Source organism: Juglans regia, chromosome 10, assembly GCF_001411555.2.
Source record: "Juglans regia cultivar Chandler chromosome 10, Walnut 2.0, whole genome shotgun sequence".
Taxonomy (NCBI): Eukaryota; Viridiplantae; Streptophyta; class Magnoliopsida; order Fagales; family Juglandaceae; genus Juglans; species Juglans regia.
In genome coordinates this window covers 10,172,484-10,193,174 of record NC_049910.1, presented here as the reverse complement: position 1 = coordinate 10,193,174, position 20,691 = coordinate 10,172,484, and the positions used below count along the sequence as shown (strand labels likewise).

Sequence of the window (20,691 nt, the reverse complement as noted above, 5' to 3'; positions counted from 1 at the left end):
CCTTCTTGTTTAATCATGTATTTTAATTTTATATAACATGTAGGATTTTGATTTTACTGGCAAAATGTCTATAAAATCTAATTTTTAAGTTATTTAAGCCCTGATTCTGAAATTAATCATATTAATTCAAATTTGTGTATTTTTCATATAAATTCGCAGATTATTTTTTCTATTAATTCAGTGTTTTCTTAGATTTTTTTCATACTTTTTCTCTCTCATTGAATTCTTTTAAATTTTCTAGTGTTTTAAGTTTCATTATTAATCCATCATCGAGACAATTAATTATAATTCTATCAAATGTTATTAGATCACTTTTCAAACATTTCAAATAAGCAAAAGGGTCTTAATTAAAAATAATTTAAAAAAGTGTAACATAAAATATGGTTCAACACGATCAAATTTAGACTATGTTTAAATTTTAAAGATAAATTGAGTTGAATTGTGAATAATAATATTTTATAGATCTTACTGCGATGACTTAACTTTTTTAGGAGAATATGAGTTTAAATTTTTAAGTTAAAATATATGGAATAGGTTAAGATAAATTTAACATTTTTATAGAAAATTAAAAAATAATAAGTTCTAGAAAAAAGTAGTAGATTCCTTCAATAATTAATTTAAAATAAATTAAATTAAATTTAACAACTAAATACAACCTTAGAATAAATAACGTTATAACATACTTACGTGGCTTGTATAAAAGTGTAATGAAATTACTTAAGAGTTAAGGGAAATGATATTCCTAATCTATAAAATTCACGCATAAAGTCTATCGATTGTTTTTTTTTTTAAAACTTAACGAGAAAGTTTTTCTTTATTTCTTTTAAATATGGTCTTTTCCGTCCCTCCACCACCCCTCCTCTCTCTCTCTCTCTCTCTCTCTCTCAAGTCGGAACCTCATTTCCCTCTCCGGTCCGAAGCAAACAAACACCGGAAACCATCCTAACTAACTTCCTAAAGAAAACCCTAAAGATTCCAACGCATAAACTCTGAATGATTCACCGCAACTCCTGGATTGAGCGAGAATCTTTCATTTGAACCGGGTAGAAGATCAGTCATTGGTATTTTACGCGCGCTAATGGGTGCTGCGGGCTCCAAGCTCGAGAAGGCTTTCGGCGACCAGTTCCCCGAAGGTGAGCGCTACTTCGGCCTCGAGAATTTCGGCAACACTGGCTATTGTAACTGCGTCTTGCAGGTTTGGTTTCGTTACGTCCAATTTCTTAATTATTCGATTTTATTCCTTTTTTTATTGTATTTAATTTGTTATCGGGGTTTTAATTTCCGATTAATATTTAAATTTGAAGGTAAATGAATTGTGTTATGTGGAAGATGTTAATTGTCGCTAACTGAGCCTCGATTACTTATGTTTAGTGGGGTTTCATAAATAACCTTTTTGATATATTATTAACTTTAGTTTGGGAATTTGACTTCTTGTATGTTTGCTTGTGATTGCTTATTTTTGCTATTGTTGGTGTTACATTTGATTGTGGCCGTGTAGCTGAAAGCATCAACTAGTCTAGCAAGGGTATGGTTTGTTGAAGTGGTCATAATAGGCGCCAGTATCATATGGCAGTATGGTGGGTCTGGGTCTGAATGTATGCAACAAACGTTTACTTTGGGAAGTTGTAGTGAAAAAGAAAAGACAGAAAGATGCATAAAAAAAATAAAGACAGAAATAAAAGAAACCTTGAAGTTGTTTCAGGCCTCATTTGGTTTCAAAAAACATTTTATCTCATCTCATCTCATCATTACAATTTTTTTAACTTCCAATATAAAATAAAATAAACAATTCAATTTTTTCAAATTCCAAAACAAAAATAATATTAAAAAGATATATTTTAACAATATTTTATTCAACTTTTTAACTTTAATCTCATCTCATCTATAAAAACAAACGAACCCAATCTGTAGGAGTAGTATCAAAATGTGTAAATACTTATAAAAGTATCAAAATGTGAAAATATGTGTTTGCTTTATATTTTATTTATTTTTTGCTATTTATGTTACTTATCAAAAAAACTTTTTAGCTATTTATTTTGGGCTCTCGTTCCTGTGATCTTGATCGTCGGCTTGAACTGTGCTTAAGGCACTCACGGAAATTGTTTGGTTTCTCGAAACACAACCCAAATAAGATGAAAATCATTTGCTTGCACCTTTGGCACCTATGTGAGGTCTTTAATAAGAGAAATACATTATCCACAAAGGGATTACGTAAAAGTAAACTCACAAATTGATATAATTTGATGTGATACGTTAAATTATAAAATTACTTATTTTGTAAAGTAGATATAATGAATTACATAAAGTCACGTCAATTTATGAATTTAATTGTGTGTAATCCTTTTATAGTTGTAGCACTTCTCCGTGTTTATTAGTGGTAGTTTCTCTAAGATCTACGTTGTTTTTTCCATTTCATGAGTTCTTGAAAGTGTTAATATATGATACAACAAACATATACCCAATTTTATTATAGGTAGTAACTTTGTCGTTATAAAATTTAGAAATGATAGGTGTCTAAAGATTATGCTTGTCATCCACATAAGTCAATGCACCTCCTTTCTTTAAGCACGGGATCAGTTTCATACAGTTTAGGGCACAAAGCACTGCATTGTTGAGTTGAGCCCACTGTTCTATTTTATTTTATCTTGTATTCTAAATAATATACCCTATTGTATTTGCTTTGTGCTTCACTTTTTTTTTTTTTTTTATAAGTAATTGATATTATTAATAAAGATAGGCATAGCCCAAGTACACAAGATGATATACAAGAGATAAAATCTATCTAGGTCGAAGTAGAGTAAACAAAAAAATCATGAAAATTCAGGCCATTAAAATCTAAAGCTATGGCCCATAGAAATAAAGTACGGAAAAATAAAGCTCGAAGTTTCTCTGGTGATTGCTCCTTGTTTTCGAACATCCGGTCATTATGTTCTTGCCATATGCACCACATGACGCAGATTGGGATCATCTTCCACACCTCCTTAATTTGTGGGACACCTCTCGGGAGAGTCCTGCTGGCTAGTAACTCAATCACTATTGCAGGTATTACATACGATAACTCCACCCGACTAAGCACTTTGGTCCACAAGGCTCTAGCTATCTCACAATGTAACAAGAGATGCTCTGCTGTCTCATCGGATTGCTTACACATACAACACCAGTCTAGAATGACGACCTTGTGCTTTCTCATGTTATTGGTTGTCAAAATCTTCCCTAGGGTTACTGTCCAAGTGAAGACTATTTTAGGAGGTGTCTTATTCCTTCAAATTTTCCTCCATGGGAGCTAGCTATTTGGAAGTGTAAGGGACTTGTAGAAGGAGCGAATTGAGAAGGCACCATTACCCGCCGATGTCCACCATAGCCTATCAATTTGTTGTCCATTCGGCACCATAGAATATAATAGGTTACTATCTACTTCCCAATCTTGCGCCACTCTACTGAACGTGACATTCCACTGAACTTGGTCCCTTGATCGAAGCATGAGGTCCGCTACTGAAGCTTCTTGTTCACGTGCCACTCGGAACATTGTTGGAAATGAATCCTTTAAGGCCTCATCTCCGATATGTCCCTCCAAAACTTTATCTGGGAACCCTCGCCCAACACTAATTTAGAATGGCAATTAAACACCCCCCACCCACGCCTGATGTGCTTCCAAACCCACACTCCATAAGCCCCATTTACCTCTTCGGTACACCAACCACCCCACAAGTTTCCATATTTACTATCAACCACCAATTTTCATAGGGTTTCTGGTTCCATGTTGTACCTCCATAGCCACTTCCGAAGTAGGGCCCGACTTAATGTTCTCAAATTTTTTATACCCAACCCACCTGACGAAATTGGCCTGCACACCTTATCCCAACTGACTAGGTGGAATTTGAATTCATCCCTCAACCCACTCCATAAGAAATCACGGTATAGTTTGTCAATCCGAGCCGCCACACTAGTTGGAATAGGGAGCAAAGACAAGAACTATTTAGGTAAATTAGAAAGGGTACTCTTAATAAGAGTTAATTGTCCACCATTTGACAAGTACAATCTCTTCCACCATGCTAATTTTCTTCCTATTTTTTTGATGACTGTATCCCAAATAAGTCATGGGGAGAGAGGCTACCTTACACCCACTGGCACTAATTCTGACTTATCGAAGTTCACTTTCAAGCCTAACGCTACTTCGAAGTATAGTAAAAATGCATTTACTGCCTTCAACTGGTTTTGATCTGCCTCACAGTATAACAGCGTATCATCTGCAAAAAGTAAATGAGACAATGTAATAATGCCTTGATTGGGTTCAACAACCAAGAAACCTGCCACAAAACCATTTGTAATCGGGTAGTGATAGGCTTACTACCATTTTACTACTCATCTACTACCTAAGTGTATTTCAAGTTTTTTTATTTTTTTATCATTTTCTTTTAAGTATTTTTTTAATATCCTTAATCATTAAGAAAAAATTAAAAAAATATATAACTACTAATAGTCACTTCCTTAATCATTACGTAAAATAAAAAATTGAAAAAAAAAATCAAATACAAAAAGAGTAGTAAATGGATAGTAGTATAGTAGTAACCCTATCATTATTCTTTGTAACCACTGTCAAAATCATCCTACTAAGGGCCTCCATGAGAATCACAAATAAAAGTGAGGATAACGGATCTCCTTGCCTTAAGCCACGAGAACTACTAAAAAAACCAAAAGGGCTGCCATTAATCAAGACTGAGAACTTTGCCGTTGAGATGCACCAACTAATCCACGTTCGCCATCTCTCCCTGAAACCACATCTCTCTAGCAAATAGAGAAGGAACAGTTTATATGGTCGTATGCTTTCTCCATGTCTAATTTGCATATAATCTCCGTGGAGCCAGACTTTAATCTGCTATCCAGGCCTTCATTCGCTATAAGGACTAAATCAAGGATTTGGCGACCCCGAACAAACGCATTTTGTGGCTGCATAATTATCTTACCCAGCACCTCACCTAATCTGTTTGCGAGCACCTTGGAGATAATTTTGTAGACCCCATTAACGAGGCTAATGGGCCTAAAATCCTTAACATCTGATACTCCAATCTTCTTTGGAATCAGTGCAATTAAGGTAGCATTTAAGCTTTTCTCAAACTTCCCAGCCAAGGACAATTCCTGAAACACATTCATGATGTCCACTTTTACCACCTCCTAGCATGTCTGGAAAAAGCCCAAAGAGAAACCATCTGAACCTGGTGCTTTGTCTTTAGCCATGTGTCTTACTACATCATATACATTCACTTCCTCAAACGGACGCTCCAACCAAGATAGTCTATGGCTCAATAGAGTCAAAGCCAAGTCCATCAAGCTTTGGCCTTCACCCCTCTTGTTCTGTAAGCAGCTGTTCAAAGAAATCCACCACAAGATCCCGAATCACTAGGGCCTCCCTGCACTTTGTAACATTGATGTTTAGCATCTTAATGGTATTATTTTTTCGATGAGATTTAGCTACTCTATGGAAAAATTTTGTTTTGGTCCTCCTCCTTCAACCACAATGCTCTTGACTTCTGACGCCATGAAATCTCCTCAAGAGATAATATTCACTCCAACTTTGAGGCCAATTCTGTCTTCCGCAATACTTCTTCAGGAGAGAGAGCTCTATCCCTGTAACACCCCCTTCCCGTAGGCTAGTTATGTTACGTATTTTTCATGAAAATAAACCCGGCAAGAGATCTCAAATTTCATAATTGAAAAACTGAACTTTTATTATGCGGAAAAGGTCTAATAAAACTGTCTTCCAAAACATTAAATGAAATAAACTGAAATAAATTCATGTCATAAAAACATGTTTTATTTTAGAAAGTCTGAACTAAAATAAAATGCTCCTTCTACTCCTGACCTGCCTGCTCGTAATCCTCATCTTCACCTGGGTGGTTAAAAACTTGAAAACAAACTAAAATGAGTCGATGACTCAGTAAGAAATCTATCACAACGTAAACGTAATAAACATAAAATTTTCATAACAATTTTCATGTTGAGCTTAAAATCATGTCTGTTCATACTGATGCTTGTTCTATGTATGACTGATTTAATTGAATTAACTGACTGATCTGACTGATTTAACTGATTTATCTGACTTATCTGACTGGCCAACACACTTAACGCTGTGTGTAAGGTTGTGCACCGGCCCCACATCCTGCTGCAGCAAGGGGAATCGCTGATAGTATTCTAGCATACTATGGTGGACCACGACTAAATTCGTGACTTGCACACCACCCTGAACTGAACTAAACTGCATTGGTACTATGCATCTGAATGACCATCTTATTAACTGATCTGATATTATCTTACACTTGAACTTAAGATGGCTTACGTGTCTTATACACATGAGATGCATGACATATTACATACATAATCATAAATTCTGAATTTAAACATGATGCGGAATGACATGGTCGTATGCTATGCTGGATGACATGCTTGCATATGACATGAGCGGTTCATAAATGGTGGCTGTCAATGAACTGGCTTGAATAATACATACATATAAGCTAACTATGATGATCCTAATTTATGATCAAATTTACTTATCTCGCTGCTTTTCTTCTTGAATAATACTTCGTAACTTGAGACCTATATTCAATAAATAACTATCACTAAATTGTTTGGAAATAAATAAATGCTAATATTTTATTTAACTAAATTCGGAATTCTAAAATATAGTCAAACCAATATTTTGTTTAACACTAAAATCACTAATTCATAGTATTTAAATTACTTAAAAATACTAATTTATAATTTAGTGGAAATACTCAAGTTATTTTAAAAATAATTCATTAAAACTTAAATTCTTAAACTAAGTTTCATTTCTTAACATAATTATTAAATGTTATAAGAAACCTAATAAATTCCATTAAATTCTTAACTTAGTAATTTTATTAAATCCCACTAAATTGGCATAGGAAAAATTAACTAAAATATTAGACTCAAAATTTTACTTTAAAATCTATTCCAAATTCTTTAAACATTTTTATTAAAATGAACCTTTAACTAATATATTTATTTAATTAAACCTTTAAACATATTAAGCCCAATAAAATTACTAAAATTGTTGTTGGAATAAAACATGATTAAATCTAATTTAAAAACACCTTTCAATTACTTTAACTATTTTCTTATAAAAATAGGCTCATGTCTAATATATTTATTTAATAGAAAGAATTACTCAACCAGAAATATTAAATTCAATAAAAATCACTAGAACAATTATTAAATTAAAATAAGATCAAGCCCAACTTAAATTACAAGTTCATTTAAACATTATTAAAATTTTGTGAAAAAACCAAGACCTGGCCCATAATAATACTACTATATAAACATCAATATAAGCCCAACAAAAGAACAAGCCCATCACACGTACGCACATAAGGGCCTAGGGCCCAAGGCCCATCAAAACTTACCGATTCTTTCGAGAATCTGAAAACACCACTAATCAAGCAAGGCAAACAAAGAGTTGAGAGAGAGAGGGTCTGCGATGGAGGCTCACCGAGGGAGGGCTGAGGCGATGGCGGCGCTGGGTGGCGGGGAGTGATCGACGACGCGACGGGAGTGTCCCTATGGTGGTGCGGCACCGAGTGAGAGAAAGAGAGAGAAGAGTTTAGAGAGAGGAAGTGCGAAACCGAAACAAACGAGAGAGAGAGAGGGCTGTGGCGGTCGAGGCTTTACCGGAAGAGAGTGGGTGCGTTGGGGCTGGTCTGGTCGGCGGGTTCTGGCTCCACGGGTGGTGCTCTGACTCCTATGGTGGTCGGCGGCGGTTGGGCAGAACCTACAGCTCAACGAAAGTTCACGAGTTTCTCCTCTCGTGTACGGGTAAGCACATTTTATAGCTGATAGAGAAATAGAGAAACCCTAGAAGAGTAGAGACGTGCACGTGCAAGAGAGTGAAGACGTGCATGTGTAGAGGAATACTCGGCAATAGAGTTGGTGTTCCACTAGGACGTTAGCAAAATCACCGAGAGAAACATACAGGTTTGGTGGTTAGGGTTTCAAATTTGAAAACAAATAGGGATGAAGCTTTACGGGTTTGGTGGTTTGAAGTTTTCAAATAGAGACTAACAACGTGATGAGGTTCGGTGACTAGAGGAAAAAAATTAAACTTGAATTTCAAACCATGTCGTAAAAATAAATGAAACCTGATACACTTAGAAATCTTTATTAAAATAAAACTCTAGAAAATTTTAAATAACAACTATAATAGAATTTATAAAAAATAAAAATAAATATAGATTCTGATTTAATTATAATTATAATAATAATAGAAACTAAAAATTTTACTAGTAATTTACTTATATACCCTAAAACAAAACTGGTATGTTACAATCCCTAAGTACACTATCAAACTGTTGAAGCTCCTCCACCAAGGTTTTCTTTTGCTCCCCTATGTCTCCAAAGGATAGAGAATTCCAAAGCTTAAGGTCATTCTTCAAAGCTTTTAGTTTGCCGGCTAGAATGTAGGAGGGGTTACCTTCAAACTGATATGATGACAACCATTGTCTAACCCTTTCCACAAAGCGTTCACTTTTAAGCCACATATTCTCAAGTTTAAAATAGCAGCGGCCACCTTGGATACCACCACAATCCAACAAGATGGGAAAATGATTTGAGCAAAGACGAGGCAACCTCTTTTGACACGTCTTCGAGTAATGCACTCTCCACTTTGGTGAGATTAAAAATCTATCTAGTTAGGACCATGTCTGATTATTTGACCAAGTAAAAGAGCCTCCCATGAGGGGAATATCCAACAAGTTCAAGTAAAAAATACAAGGTGAAAAATCTGTCATTGTTGGGCGCATCCTGCTATCACCAGATCCTTCACTGGGGGATCTAATGATATTGAAGTCCCCACCCCACCTATGCACCAAGAAAGATTCCACCGGCTATGTAACCCAACAAGTTCCTCCTATATAAGTCTTTGATCATTATCTACATTCGGCTTGTATAAACCTGTAAAAGCCCATGAAAATTTATCTACCACACTTTTAAAAGAGCAAGCCACTGAATACTCTCCCACAAAATCCTCAATTTTCTTCACAACTCTTTTATCCCACATTACTAAAATACCGCATGAAGCCCCATTTGATGCAAGGTAAACCCAATCTGCATAAGTACAACTTCAAATACTTGGCACTATTCTCCTAGAAACCAATTTCAGCTTGATTTCTTTTATTTTTTAATAAGTAAAAATAATTTCAGCTTGGTTTCTTGTAAGCATACTATGTCCACCCTCCATTCCCAAAGCAAGTTTTTTTATACAAAGTCGCTTATTTGCCTTATTCAACCCGCAGACATTCCAAGACACAATTTTTGGTTTCATAAAGGAGAGACCAACCCCTTCCCTTTGGATCTATCGCGGTTGGAGCTGCCCTCATAATTCAGCGACCATTTGAGTCGATTAAGCTCCTGCTATTTCTTAGACCCATATTTCTTGGACTAAGTGACTCACTTCAATAGCAGTAAGAAGGGCCATAAACTATTCTTCAAAACCCACACAGTCCATTCCCACACAAAATTGAATCTCCTTTACCTTGCGGAGAACTCAATCCGACACATTGGATTCATCTGATAACTTACAATTAAGAGGAATGGGCTCCCCACCACCAGAAACCCACTGCAAAATGCTGGCGTCCCCCTCTCCTCCTCCTCCCCAAATAGGTTACTGCCCTCCCCAACTAACCTCCCTTCGCCAAAAGGAATGAGCTTCTGAGATAGCCCCATCTGAGATAACCCCTTCTTTGTGAGCCTATGAGGTAGCCCCCAACACTGTCCTCAATAAAATCCATCCTCTTGTCACCCCCACCTTCTGACAACATCTTGAGATGCTCAACAGAAGGATGTGAGGCCTCCGCTTGAGGAAGTGGCACTTTCATGGTGTATATTAGCAAGTTCTGTGCACAAAAATAGGGAAGATGGTTGACGGTGGTTGAAACTCCCCTGTTTCCCCTTCATGCGACGAAAATGCTTGTTCCACTACTGTCGCCGGAGCTGTTTGGACCACCGTCGAAGGTCCCACCGCTGGTCACGATGCACCCGATGAGTTCATAGGCAAGGTTGCTGGATTACCGTTGGTGGTTGGTCGTCACTCTCCTTACGAATTCTCCAAATTAGGTTATGCCCAATGGGCTGGGCCTTGAGTTTACGGGCTGGGCCATGGAGTGAGGCCTTGCATTAAAGGGCTCATGCCCACTTGGTCTGCAGCCCTTGTTGTTTTGCTCAAACCCCACATATAGACTTTCCCCTATTTTCCCCACGGGATGAGGCCTAGGATTTACAGGCTCACGCCCACCTAACTGAGGCATTTTACCCAATGGTCTGAGGCCCGTGTTGTTCTGCTCAACTCCCATATCCAAGCCCATGTAGAGCCCACAGCTATCCATACCCATCTCCTTCCTTATTAACCAATCTATTTTGTTTTGCAGGACATTCAGTTGTGCCTTGGCATCCAGCAAAGTACTCAAAGTCTCCCCTCTTCCACGCCCTACAAGTCTGCCACCGCCACACTGCCACTGTGTTGGACGAGACTTTCTGTCAGAGCCTTGTCCCATAGCAGTGCCTCTTTGTCCTACCATGCCGTCATTCCCATTTCGAAACACATGGGGCCGCTCCACCATCAACGCCTCCCTGTAGGAGGGATGTTGCGGCTGAGCCTTCATCTCCTTCCTCTTCATATTTATATCACAGTGGGTGATTCTCCTGTCGAAGATAAAGTCCGGCAGAGCCTCTCCCATCCTATTCCAACCACTGCCCACTTCCTTAGGGACGAAGATAAAATTCCTCCTCCTACCACCACCATATTCCACCACTACCATATAGCGGCCTCGATCATTCGAGCAACACTGTGCTATAAAGTTGCAACTGCCTTCCTGGACTGTGGTGAAAAAATACTTTTTTCTTCCTTCATGCAAGCTTCCATGGCCTTAGCCAACCACTGCACCGATGAGGGTCCCAAAACCACCTTAGACACCACCCTCCAACTTCTCTATGTAATAACCAAACATTCCCCTCCTTCACAAGTGAAAAGTATTTAGATTCTATAACCAACTCTTTAGAAAGACCCATTCTTAGCATGTCAACCTCCAAAAGCTCAGCCGTGAAATACCGTCACGTACCACCCAAACTCAGTGGAGAGATTGAGTGAGTATTTACCATCGTCGGAGGAGAACGTACGGAGAGAAAATGTTTAGGCAGTGTTCTTGTAGTAGCTACATCAATTTTTGTGCTTCACTTTCATCATGCAGATTGTTAAGAATATAATACAAATAATTAAATCTATCTCTTCCCATCAGTTTAAATTTTTGGGATAAGTGGTAATTTCACATAGTATCAGAGTAGAGGTTCTGAGTTCGAATCTTGACTCTACACTCTACTCCATTTAATCAAATATTCCATGCGTTGGGCCACCATAGAGGGGGGGTCTAGCCAACACGTGAGGGGGAGTGTTAAAAATATAAAAAAAATAATTAAATATACATCTTCCCATCAGTTTAAGCTAGGAACATTTTTTTCTTTTCTCTTTTTGGAAGATAAATTAATACAAAAAATTAATGAAATTAATAAAATCAAGATTAAGTGAGCTCTTTAATGTGGATTATGTAATTAACTCATTTTTTTTTATTGGTAATCAAGAAATTTTATTCATAAGAATAGGCATAGCCCAAGTACACAAGGGGAATACATGACAATTACCTAACTAGAGTTTACAACTAATAATACAAAGTCATGGACATTTAGTTTCTTACAAACAATGGCCTCCACTCATGAAAACAATGTTCTAAAGGAAAAAACTTTCAGCTTCTCCATTATTCTCTCGTGGTTTTCGTTCGAAGCTTCTACCATTTCGCTCCCTCCAAATGAATCAACATAGACATATAGAGACCATTTTCCAGATTGCTGCAACTTGGGAGTTACCTTAGAGACCTCTCCAGCTTGCTAGAAAATCCACTAATCTAAGGGGCATGATCCATGATAATCCAAGTCCTGTAAAAAAATCATCCCACATGGTCCTGGCCGCCTCGCAATGTAGGAACAGTTGGTCGACTGATTCACCATCTTTCTTACACTTGCAACACCAGTCCAACACCATTACTCGACATTTGCTTAGGTTATCTGTGGTGAGAATTTTGCCCAATGCTGCTATCCAAATAAAAAAAACTGCTTTTGAAGGAGCTTTTGTCTGCCAAATACTCATTAAAAAAGTAATTAATTATAATTATATTTATGATGTTAATAGTTACTAGCTTAGTACTTTAGTAGAGTATTATCTACATATAATAACATATATTATCATATGATATATTATTATTTTACAAAAAAAAAACCACACCCCGGGACCGAACTGAAAACTGAATTTTGGAGACACCATGGACCGAGACAAAGTAGGGGTAAATTCGGTTTGGTCCAGTTGGTTTGTTCAGTTTGGACCGAAAAATTTTCACCCCTATTCTCCAACCATAAGCACCACATCAAGCACGAAGGAATCATTTTCCATATAGCAACAATACGTTGTCTCCCCTCAAAACCTTTCCAACATGCAAAGAGATCCACCACTTGCTTAGGCATCACCCAAGCAATACCCGTCCCACCAAAAATCTCATTCCACAAAGTCTTAGCCACCTCACAATGAAGAAAAAGATTAAGTTCATTTTTTCATTTTCCCATTTTTTAAATTCTGCCAGTTTCCAAATTGATATCCTTATTGATATTTCTTTTAACATATCTGTCTATATAATCCTGTTTTTGGACTTTTATATAGTTATTAATATAATTAAATTATTAGTTCATTTTAATATCCTTGGAAGATTCGCACCCAACAGCTTTCAAGTAGATATTCCAACTGTATCTACATTTATCCAAGGTGGTCAACAGGCAATATTAATGGTTTCATATAGACTCGGTGAATACTTCCTATTGACATATGACGTTTTACTGTTAATGATGGGTGGATGGAGAACTTTGATTATTTTTTATGGGCATTTTGTGATGGTACTCCAAAAATGTCATCTTTTTCTGTTCTTGTTTGCGCATGCAGGCACTTTATTTTTGCGTCCCATTTCGCGAGCAACTGCTAGAGTATTATGCAAATAACAAAAACATTGGTGATGCAGAAGAAAATCTGTTAACATGCTTAGCAGACCTATTTTCGCAGGTAAATATCTAGCTCCTGCACACACACACTCTTGCACAGTAGATGTATGGATATAAAAAGGTATGGTTTTGGGATTGTATGACATTTATCTGTGCTTGTGTGTGACTTTAGCAACAAACCAGTCTAGAGCATTGTTTCTTGAGAATGGTCCAAGAGGTCTCCAATATGTATTGTTTGAAATAGTTGGTCGCAAGACCAATTACTAGTTGGTTTCTTTATGATTTTATATGAATAAATTATCTAAAGGCCTGGCTCAGTTTAAATAGTAAGTCATCAATAACGATAGACTGACGTCACGATCAAGGAATCTTTATTGGGTTTGCTTCAAAATCGCTATTTCTTCCAATGTTTTCAGATTGCAGCTTTTGGATATCCTCTTCTACCCTAATTGTATTATTTGTTATAGGACTAATGATTTAGAGAGATTAAAGAATATCTTTTTCCTATCTTATTTTTGGGTAGACAATCTATCTGTAGGTTAGTTCTGCTACATCAGGCACTGTTTGTATACTTATACTTCATTGGCAGGTTCTACTGTTGAATCTTTCCTCCTTTCGCGATAGTCTAGCATCTCCTTCATTGTAATATCTATATTTGTAGAACAGATTCCAATGGATTCTTCTGGGTTATCACACTATGGTTTTTGCGTGATCATGCATTTTTTAGGTAGCTTTGTTTCTCGTTTTTTTAGTCTCAACTGCAGTTTAGGAATCCTTGGTCTCTCTCTCTCTCTCTTTGGCTTCTCTGGTTCTATTAGAATCTTATCCCCCCTCTCCCTGTGCAAAACAGGAGTCTCTCTATTGATGCTATGGCATATATATATATACACACATTTACATGTTAATATTTCCGGCCATGATAGTGGGGGCATTAGTTCATTTGTCTCTTTATGTAGATAAGTTCGCAGAAGAAGAAAACAGGTGTCATTGCTCCAAAGCGTTTTGTACAGAGACTGAAGAAACAAAGTGAGCTTTTCCGTAGCTACATGCCCCAGGTATGCATATAATTGTACTTTTTTTTTCTTTGAGAATGTATATTATAGTACTTATGTGATACCGCATATTGAGTGAGTATAGGTGGTGAATGGAATCCCATCTTGCTTAGAACAGAGAAGTTCTTGCTCTTTATAGTAATTCCAAAAGGCTCCAATTGTATCATTGACTAGCCCATTTGGAGTATGAGCCCAGATGCGGTTTAAACCTTCCTTGGGTTACAACTTTTGACTGTCAGCCAGAATTAGCTTTGGCTGGGGGATGACAGTACAAAATTTAGCATTTCGTTGACTTAAGAAAATTACAGGATTTCTTGCCGAGGGCTTGTGCACCCCCGGGATTAGTCGGGACGTTGTTCCCGGACACCCGGTGCCAATCAAAAAAAAAAATTACAGGAATTTGAGATTTGTTTTCAACTAACTATGACTGAAATAAGTAGAGTAGTAATAAAAAATGTCATTGCTTGTCGAGTGCTTGGGGATTGGCTTTGTGAAAATGGATGGGTGCTGTTAGTGCGACTATGCTGGGGATTGTCATTGATACATCAAACTACTTTATCTTGCTCAAAAGGAAGTGCCTTTGATGCTTCATTCACATTGCTAGGTTCTCTCTCTCCTATTCCATGCCAAAACAAATGTTGGCTAGACGTTTACACAAGTGATCTCTCTCCTATGACTCCTGTTATAGAAATGGAAGGATGAATGCGCCCACACACACACACACACATGCATACACACATACACATATGAACATGCACACACACATACACATACACATATGAACATGCACATACTTCACTAAATCCAGAGTGTGGAGCGTTTCTAAAGATGTCTACTCTCTCTCTTTTTAATTTCAAGTACTTATAAAACAAAGTTTCTGGAGAGCAGTTTGGACAAGTTTGAGTTTTTTGTATACAGAGCATTCCTTGGGGATAATAGCGTTTGATGTGGTGTATTTGGTGGGAAGTAAGGCCCGAACCTTTGTAGATTGTGAGGACAATATCAGAATTAACAGCCATTGTTTTCAACTCTTTATATTTGTATGGTGGCGCACAATAGCTTCCATTCCTGTAGCTTTCTAGATTTCTTGGAATTGTTTTCTTCTTTATCACCGAGTTGAGTGTTTCCTATTGTATATGCCCTATGTATTTGGGTTGTGCCCCTCTGCACTTTGAATAAATGTCCTTAATTTTAAAAATAAAAATAAAAAAATAGTGTATGCTTGCTGGTGCCCTGTTACAGGAATGACAGGTATATAGTTGGATTTTCAGCTTTCAGATCTTGGTTTACAATAGTTGCAATCTAATATTAATTGGACTGTGAGGTTCAGATAGCCAAATGAGGATGTGGTAAATATAGAATTTTAAGTATATTTGGGCTGTTCCTTGAATTTCACACAAATTTTAGAGAATGGAGAACAGTCTTATTTTCTATTATTTATTATCAAATAGAAGAATAGTCCTCATTGCCACCTTCCCAAAGCCCATTAACACATTAACTTCATACATTGACCCGGAATACCATTTGGCTTCAAAGGCTGACTGTGTACATACTTTGAATGGTGCAAAATGCAAGAGTAGTCGAAGTGATTATGAATCTTTGCATAAATCTAATCTATCTCACAAACTTATAAATGGTAAAAACTTTCCATTTAATAAGTGCTAGAAACTTGCCGTTGTTAAACAAAATAATTGGCAGCCAGCCATGTGCAAAAGCATGATTTTAGATGTTGCATATTGGCAAATACTATTATCATAAAGCAATTATTAAAAAAAAAAAAAAAAAAACTATCATCATAAAGCAAGTTTCTGCTTCCCAGATACTTGAAATGGCATTCGGGGCTTCTATACATGTTTTTCCCACGTAAAGGTTTGAGAATGTAGTCTTGTATAAGCATTTTTAGTTATAGTACATTTTAAGCTTCAAGGTGATGCTTAATAAATGACAATACACTATTTCAGAACTAGATGTTCCCTTTTCTTTACAATGGTAGTGGTGCATCTCTGCTAAATATTTATTATCAATGATTCAAGTATGATGTTAACTGAATCTTGTTCTGTATCTTGATTAATCTTCTCCCATTTTTTCTGGTCTAATACAAAATTTATAGGATCAAGTATATCGCCCGTTATACAGACACAATTTCTCATATTTTGTAGGATGCCTTTGAATTTCTGAATTTTTTGCTGAATGAGCTCGTTGACATATTGGAGAAAGAGGCCCAAGCTGCAAAAAGTGATCCAGAAACATCGTCACCTTCTGATAAAGCTGCAAACGGGCCAAAAAATGTTCAGGCTAATGGTCCTCAAAAAGACCCTTTAGTTACCTGGATGCACAAAAATTTTCAGGTGACTTTGCTCTGCCATTTCATATATATATGTATTTTTTTTTTATAAGTTACATATATATATGTATGATGTTGAATTGATCATCAACTCATGCAAACGATAGGCAGGGATTCACTTTTTTGGGAATTGGTCTAATTCTTGATATCTATGTGTTCTCTTTCCCAGTTATACCGTAAATGTACTCCCCCTACCCCCTCTGAAGGAAGGGAAAACCAAAAAAAAAAAAGAAAAATAGAGTAGGACATTGATGTGTCTCTGCTGATGTATTTGAGTAACAGGATTTTAGTTCCCCTTAATACATTGTTTGGTGGTGATGAATCTTAGGGATGTAAACTCAAACCAGAAAACCGGTCCGGACCGGACCGGACCGGTTTTGAACCGGTTCGGTCTGGAACCGATTTTTAAAATGTAAAAACCGGCTGATTCTGGTCTTGTTCCAGTTCCGGGATTTTTTGGACCGAACCGGACCGGACCGGACCGGTTGATTAAAAAATATATATATATTTTTATATATAAGTTTTATATAAAATATTTTATATATATTAAATATTAATATATATAAGTTTTATATATAATGTATAATTATAAATTTTTATGTGAAATTTTTATATATAATATATATAATTATATATATTCATATATGAAATAATTTCTTATTATAATTTATAACTTATTACATAAGATGTTAATACTAAATCACTAAAAGTTTATAACTAATACTAATATATAACTTATAACTATACCAATAGTCTAATATTAATACTATTATATAGTCTAATATATTAATAAAAGTATAAAACAGTTTTTTTTAAATGAGTTTTTTTTTTTTTATAAACAAATTTTTAATGACAAATTGTGAAACTTACATTTAAAAAAAAAAGGACCGGACTGGACCGGAAACCGGTAAAACCGGAAGTACCGGTTTAGGAGGGTAACCGGTGCGTAATCAGTTTTGAAAAATACAAAACCGGTACATACCGGTTCGGTCTTAGATTTTATCTAAAATCAGACCGAACTGGACCGGTTCCACCTCTAGTGATGATGTAGATGCTTTTTGTTCCTGCCCCTTGTAAGATTCTCGTAATATTTTTTGTAGATTCTCATAATATATTTTGGCTGTTTGAGTCAGGGAATACTCACCAATGAAACAAAGTGCCTGAGATGTGAGACAGTGACAGCAAGGGATGAAACATTCTTTGACTTGAGCCTTGATATTGAACGGAATAGTTCAATTACAAGCTGTTTGGAAAACTTCAGCTCAACAAAGATATTGAATGCAAAGGACAAATATTTTTGTGACAAATGCTGTAGGTGGGTAACTTTTATGCATAAAAGCTCAATTTTACCTATAAAAAAATCTCCATTTCTTCTTTTAGTTATACAATATTAGCTTTGAATACATGTGATATGGAGAATTTTGAATTATAGTTTTATCATACTATTGTATTTTTCGGCTGCTATTCAGCTAGTCACCAAGTGATTGCTTAAGTCTTAGCTCGATGATGATTGTAGAAGTGATTATATGTGCCACCCCCAATGCTGAAGCACTCCAAAATGGAATAGCCATCATTATAAAAAGATTTTATGGTGTGTGCACGTTAATAGTGTTGTATTGACTGCCTATTTATTGCAGTGTCAATAAATCAGTTTCACGAGATTGTTTCACGGGCGAAGAAAGAGGGGTTTTATTTTGATAAGTTTAAAATATTGAATCTTTCTTTTTCTGTTACAAATATATCCCCACTGCCACCGCAAAGCTTCATCTCTTCTATATGCAAAACCATCATCCACTTGCTTCTCTGGGTGGGTGATATAGGAAGATTATATTGGCATCATATGGTAATGTATTCTTTGATGGCTGTATTATGTAGTGCTTTGTGCATTCCAACTGCTATGTCCTGGGCAGCCACCCACTAGTTCTTCATGGATGAATTATTTACCATATTGAGCAATGCTCTACCCTTTTACACTACACAGCTTCTAGAGTTTTTTTTGCAGGAAAAGAGAGGTCAGCCAAAAGAGCTAAGAAACATTGTACTTCAATTCTTTATATTTTAGCATTCTCCAGTGGTAACTGAAAATGGACCTCATTATCACATGCAGTTTGCAAGAAGCACAGAAGAGGATGAAGATAAAGAAGCCACCTCACATATTAGTCATCCGTCTGAAGCGTTATAAACACATTGAGCAGCTGGGTCGCTACATGAAGCTGTCTTACTGGGTTGTCTTCCCACTTGAGCTGAAGCTGAGCAACACAATGGAAGATGCAGATTCTGAGTATTCCCTGTTTGCAGTAGTTGTCCATGTTGGAAGTGGGCCCAACCATGGGCACTATGTCAGCCTTGTGAAAAGCCATAACCATTGGTTATTTTTTGATGATGAAAATGTGGAGATGATTGATGAGTCTGTTGTGCAGACATTCTTCGGGTCAGCACAGGATTCAAGTAACACGGATCATGGGTGCATTTTATTCTATGAGAGTCTGGGAAATGGTAACAAGAGTTAAGTAGAGGGGCGTTGAATTTACCAAAGGTTATATATTTTAATTATTTGGACTCATTTTTCTTCTGTTTTCTTCTGTTTTGTTCTGTTTACCAAAGGAGATGTCCAATATCAATGAGATGTTATGGGTTATGAAAAAAATATATACTTAGGTGGTTGCCGTGTACAGTGGATGGTGGAAGCACACTGTCCTTTTGGTTTTTTCACAATAAGAAGAAAAGAGCAGTGTATATGATTGTGAGAGAACTTGACAGAGAAAAGTTTGTATTCTTCGTGATTGAGATCGCGTTTAATCATCATCATAGAAATGCAATGCGATTGGAACTGCTCGCAACTGTTATATAACATTGTTCACTTTTATTTTCCCTTTTATGAGTTTTGTGCATTTGAGTTTAGGTCATCTTCTATTCCCTGTCTGGGTGCCAGGAGTGGATTTGGACCCCAGGTTTGTCCGCCCCATCCGACCCAAATGGGCACATGGCCCATTAGGGCCATAACCTATTTTTGTTCTGGGCCATTTTGGACCTAGATTTAAAAAAATGTCTAAAAATAGAAGAAGTATATTTTACATATAACAAAAAATGAAATAAAGGTTGTTAAAGCATTAAAAAAAATTCCAAGTTACTGCAATAATACAAATTAATCTAAAACTTTTACAAATTATCAAATAATTTAAATAATATTACAAATAGTAACTAGTAAGATGGCCCGGGATATCCTATTCTCTCGTTCGGATTTTGTCTTACCGGGCCATCCTTAGATCCACCCATACCGCGTGGGTTGTACTCATTCATTCGGGTCCTACTCCGGGAACAACTCCCCTCACACAACCCAAATCCTTCCGGCAATTGTTTTTTGCTCGAAACTTCAAGATGGAAAAAAAGAGACGAGCTTATTTGCTGCACTTGGCAAAACAAGATTGATAGCCCATGGTGAATCTTCAAGTACTAGCTTCATATCTTACGCACAACAGGACATCATTTCTGAGACTCCCAAGTAATCATTGTTCAACATACAGACCAAATCTTCATCTGAATCAAGTTACACAGAATTATTTGAAACCATATGAGTAAACCAATTGCAACCGCTGTAAACTCAAAATTACGTATGAGATTATTGTCGTCTCACATTAACAGAGGATTGAAAACAAACACATCAAAACTCACACACAACATAATTATTATCCAAAAATTAATTAGAAGCAGAGCAACATTAAAACAAAAAACAACAATGAAGTCCATAACTGTCTTATCACAAAAAGGTAAGTACATATATACATACGTAGATACAAAGATATATGACTCCAACAACAAAATATTAAAGGTAAATGTGTTTACAGTTAGTCAGAGTCCTCACTTGGAAGTGAGGTTTCTCTCTAGATAGAGTGAGTCTTTGGACTAGCTTGTGCTGGTCTGAGTGAGGTGAGCATGGATGAGGAATTGTCAAAGCAGTGGGAGAGGTTACGTCTCATAGAGGAAGAAAAAGAAGGAGTTATTCTAAAACTCCAGCCATTAGTAACTACTATGAAGATGAACCACTTTTGTCTATTGGTTATGATTGTGGCGGAAAAAACTATCAACTGGGAAACCTTCAAGAGACCATGTCAAAAATTTGGAAATGTGATAACTGGCTGCAGTTTTTAGAAGTTGGAGCTAATAAGTTTCTGATTGAGTTCCAAAGTAAAAAGG

General features: G+C 36.5%; 2 protein-coding genes across 2 annotated transcripts; both read left to right on the top strand.

Moving 5' to 3' along the window:
* The first annotated feature begins 840 nt into the window (after window positions 1–840).
* Window positions 841–19,357, top strand: LOC109001591 (ubiquitin carboxyl-terminal hydrolase 4-like). The gene is made up of 6 exons (XM_018978947.2): window positions 841–1,195; window positions 13,046–13,162; window positions 14,058–14,156; window positions 16,313–16,501; window positions 17,631–17,812; window positions 18,605–19,357. The coding sequence occupies exons 1-6, from the start codon at window positions 1,079–1,081 to the stop codon at window positions 19,005–19,007; spliced, it is 1,107 nt and encodes a 368-aa protein (XP_018834492.1). The 5' UTR covers window positions 841–1,078; the 3' UTR covers window positions 19,008–19,357.
* On the top strand, window positions 7,333–11,104 carry LOC118349606. The gene is made up of 2 exons (XM_035695022.1): window positions 7,333–7,830; window positions 10,437–11,104. The coding sequence occupies exons 1-2, from the start codon at window positions 7,759–7,761 to the stop codon at window positions 11,043–11,045; spliced, it is 681 nt and encodes a 226-aa protein (XP_035550915.1). The 5' UTR covers window positions 7,333–7,758; the 3' UTR covers window positions 11,046–11,104.
* Window positions 19,358–20,691: the final 1,334 nt, after the last annotated feature.

Excerpts from the sequence above, each read along its gene's own strand:
- LOC109001591 (XM_018978947.2), top strand. The coding sequence starts at position 1,079 with ATGGGTGCTGCGGGCTCCAAGCTCGAGAAGGCTTTCGGCGACCAGTTC. Across the intron at positions 13,163-14,057 it reads TAGCAGACCTATTTTCGCAG|ATAAGTTCGCAGAAGAAGAA; the intron begins GTAAATATCTAG and ends CTCTTTATGTAG. Across the intron at positions 16,502-17,630 it reads GGATGCACAAAAATTTTCAG|GGAATACTCACCAATGAAAC; the intron begins GTGACTTTGCTC and ends TGTTTGAGTCAG.
- LOC118349606 (XM_035695022.1), top strand. The coding sequence starts at position 7,759 with ATGGTGGTCGGCGGCGGTTGGGCAGAACCTACAGCTCAACGAAAGTTC. Across the intron at positions 7,831-10,436 it reads GTTTCTCCTCTCGTGTACGG|GACATTCAGTTGTGCCTTGG; the intron begins GTAAGCACATTT and ends TTTGTTTTGCAG.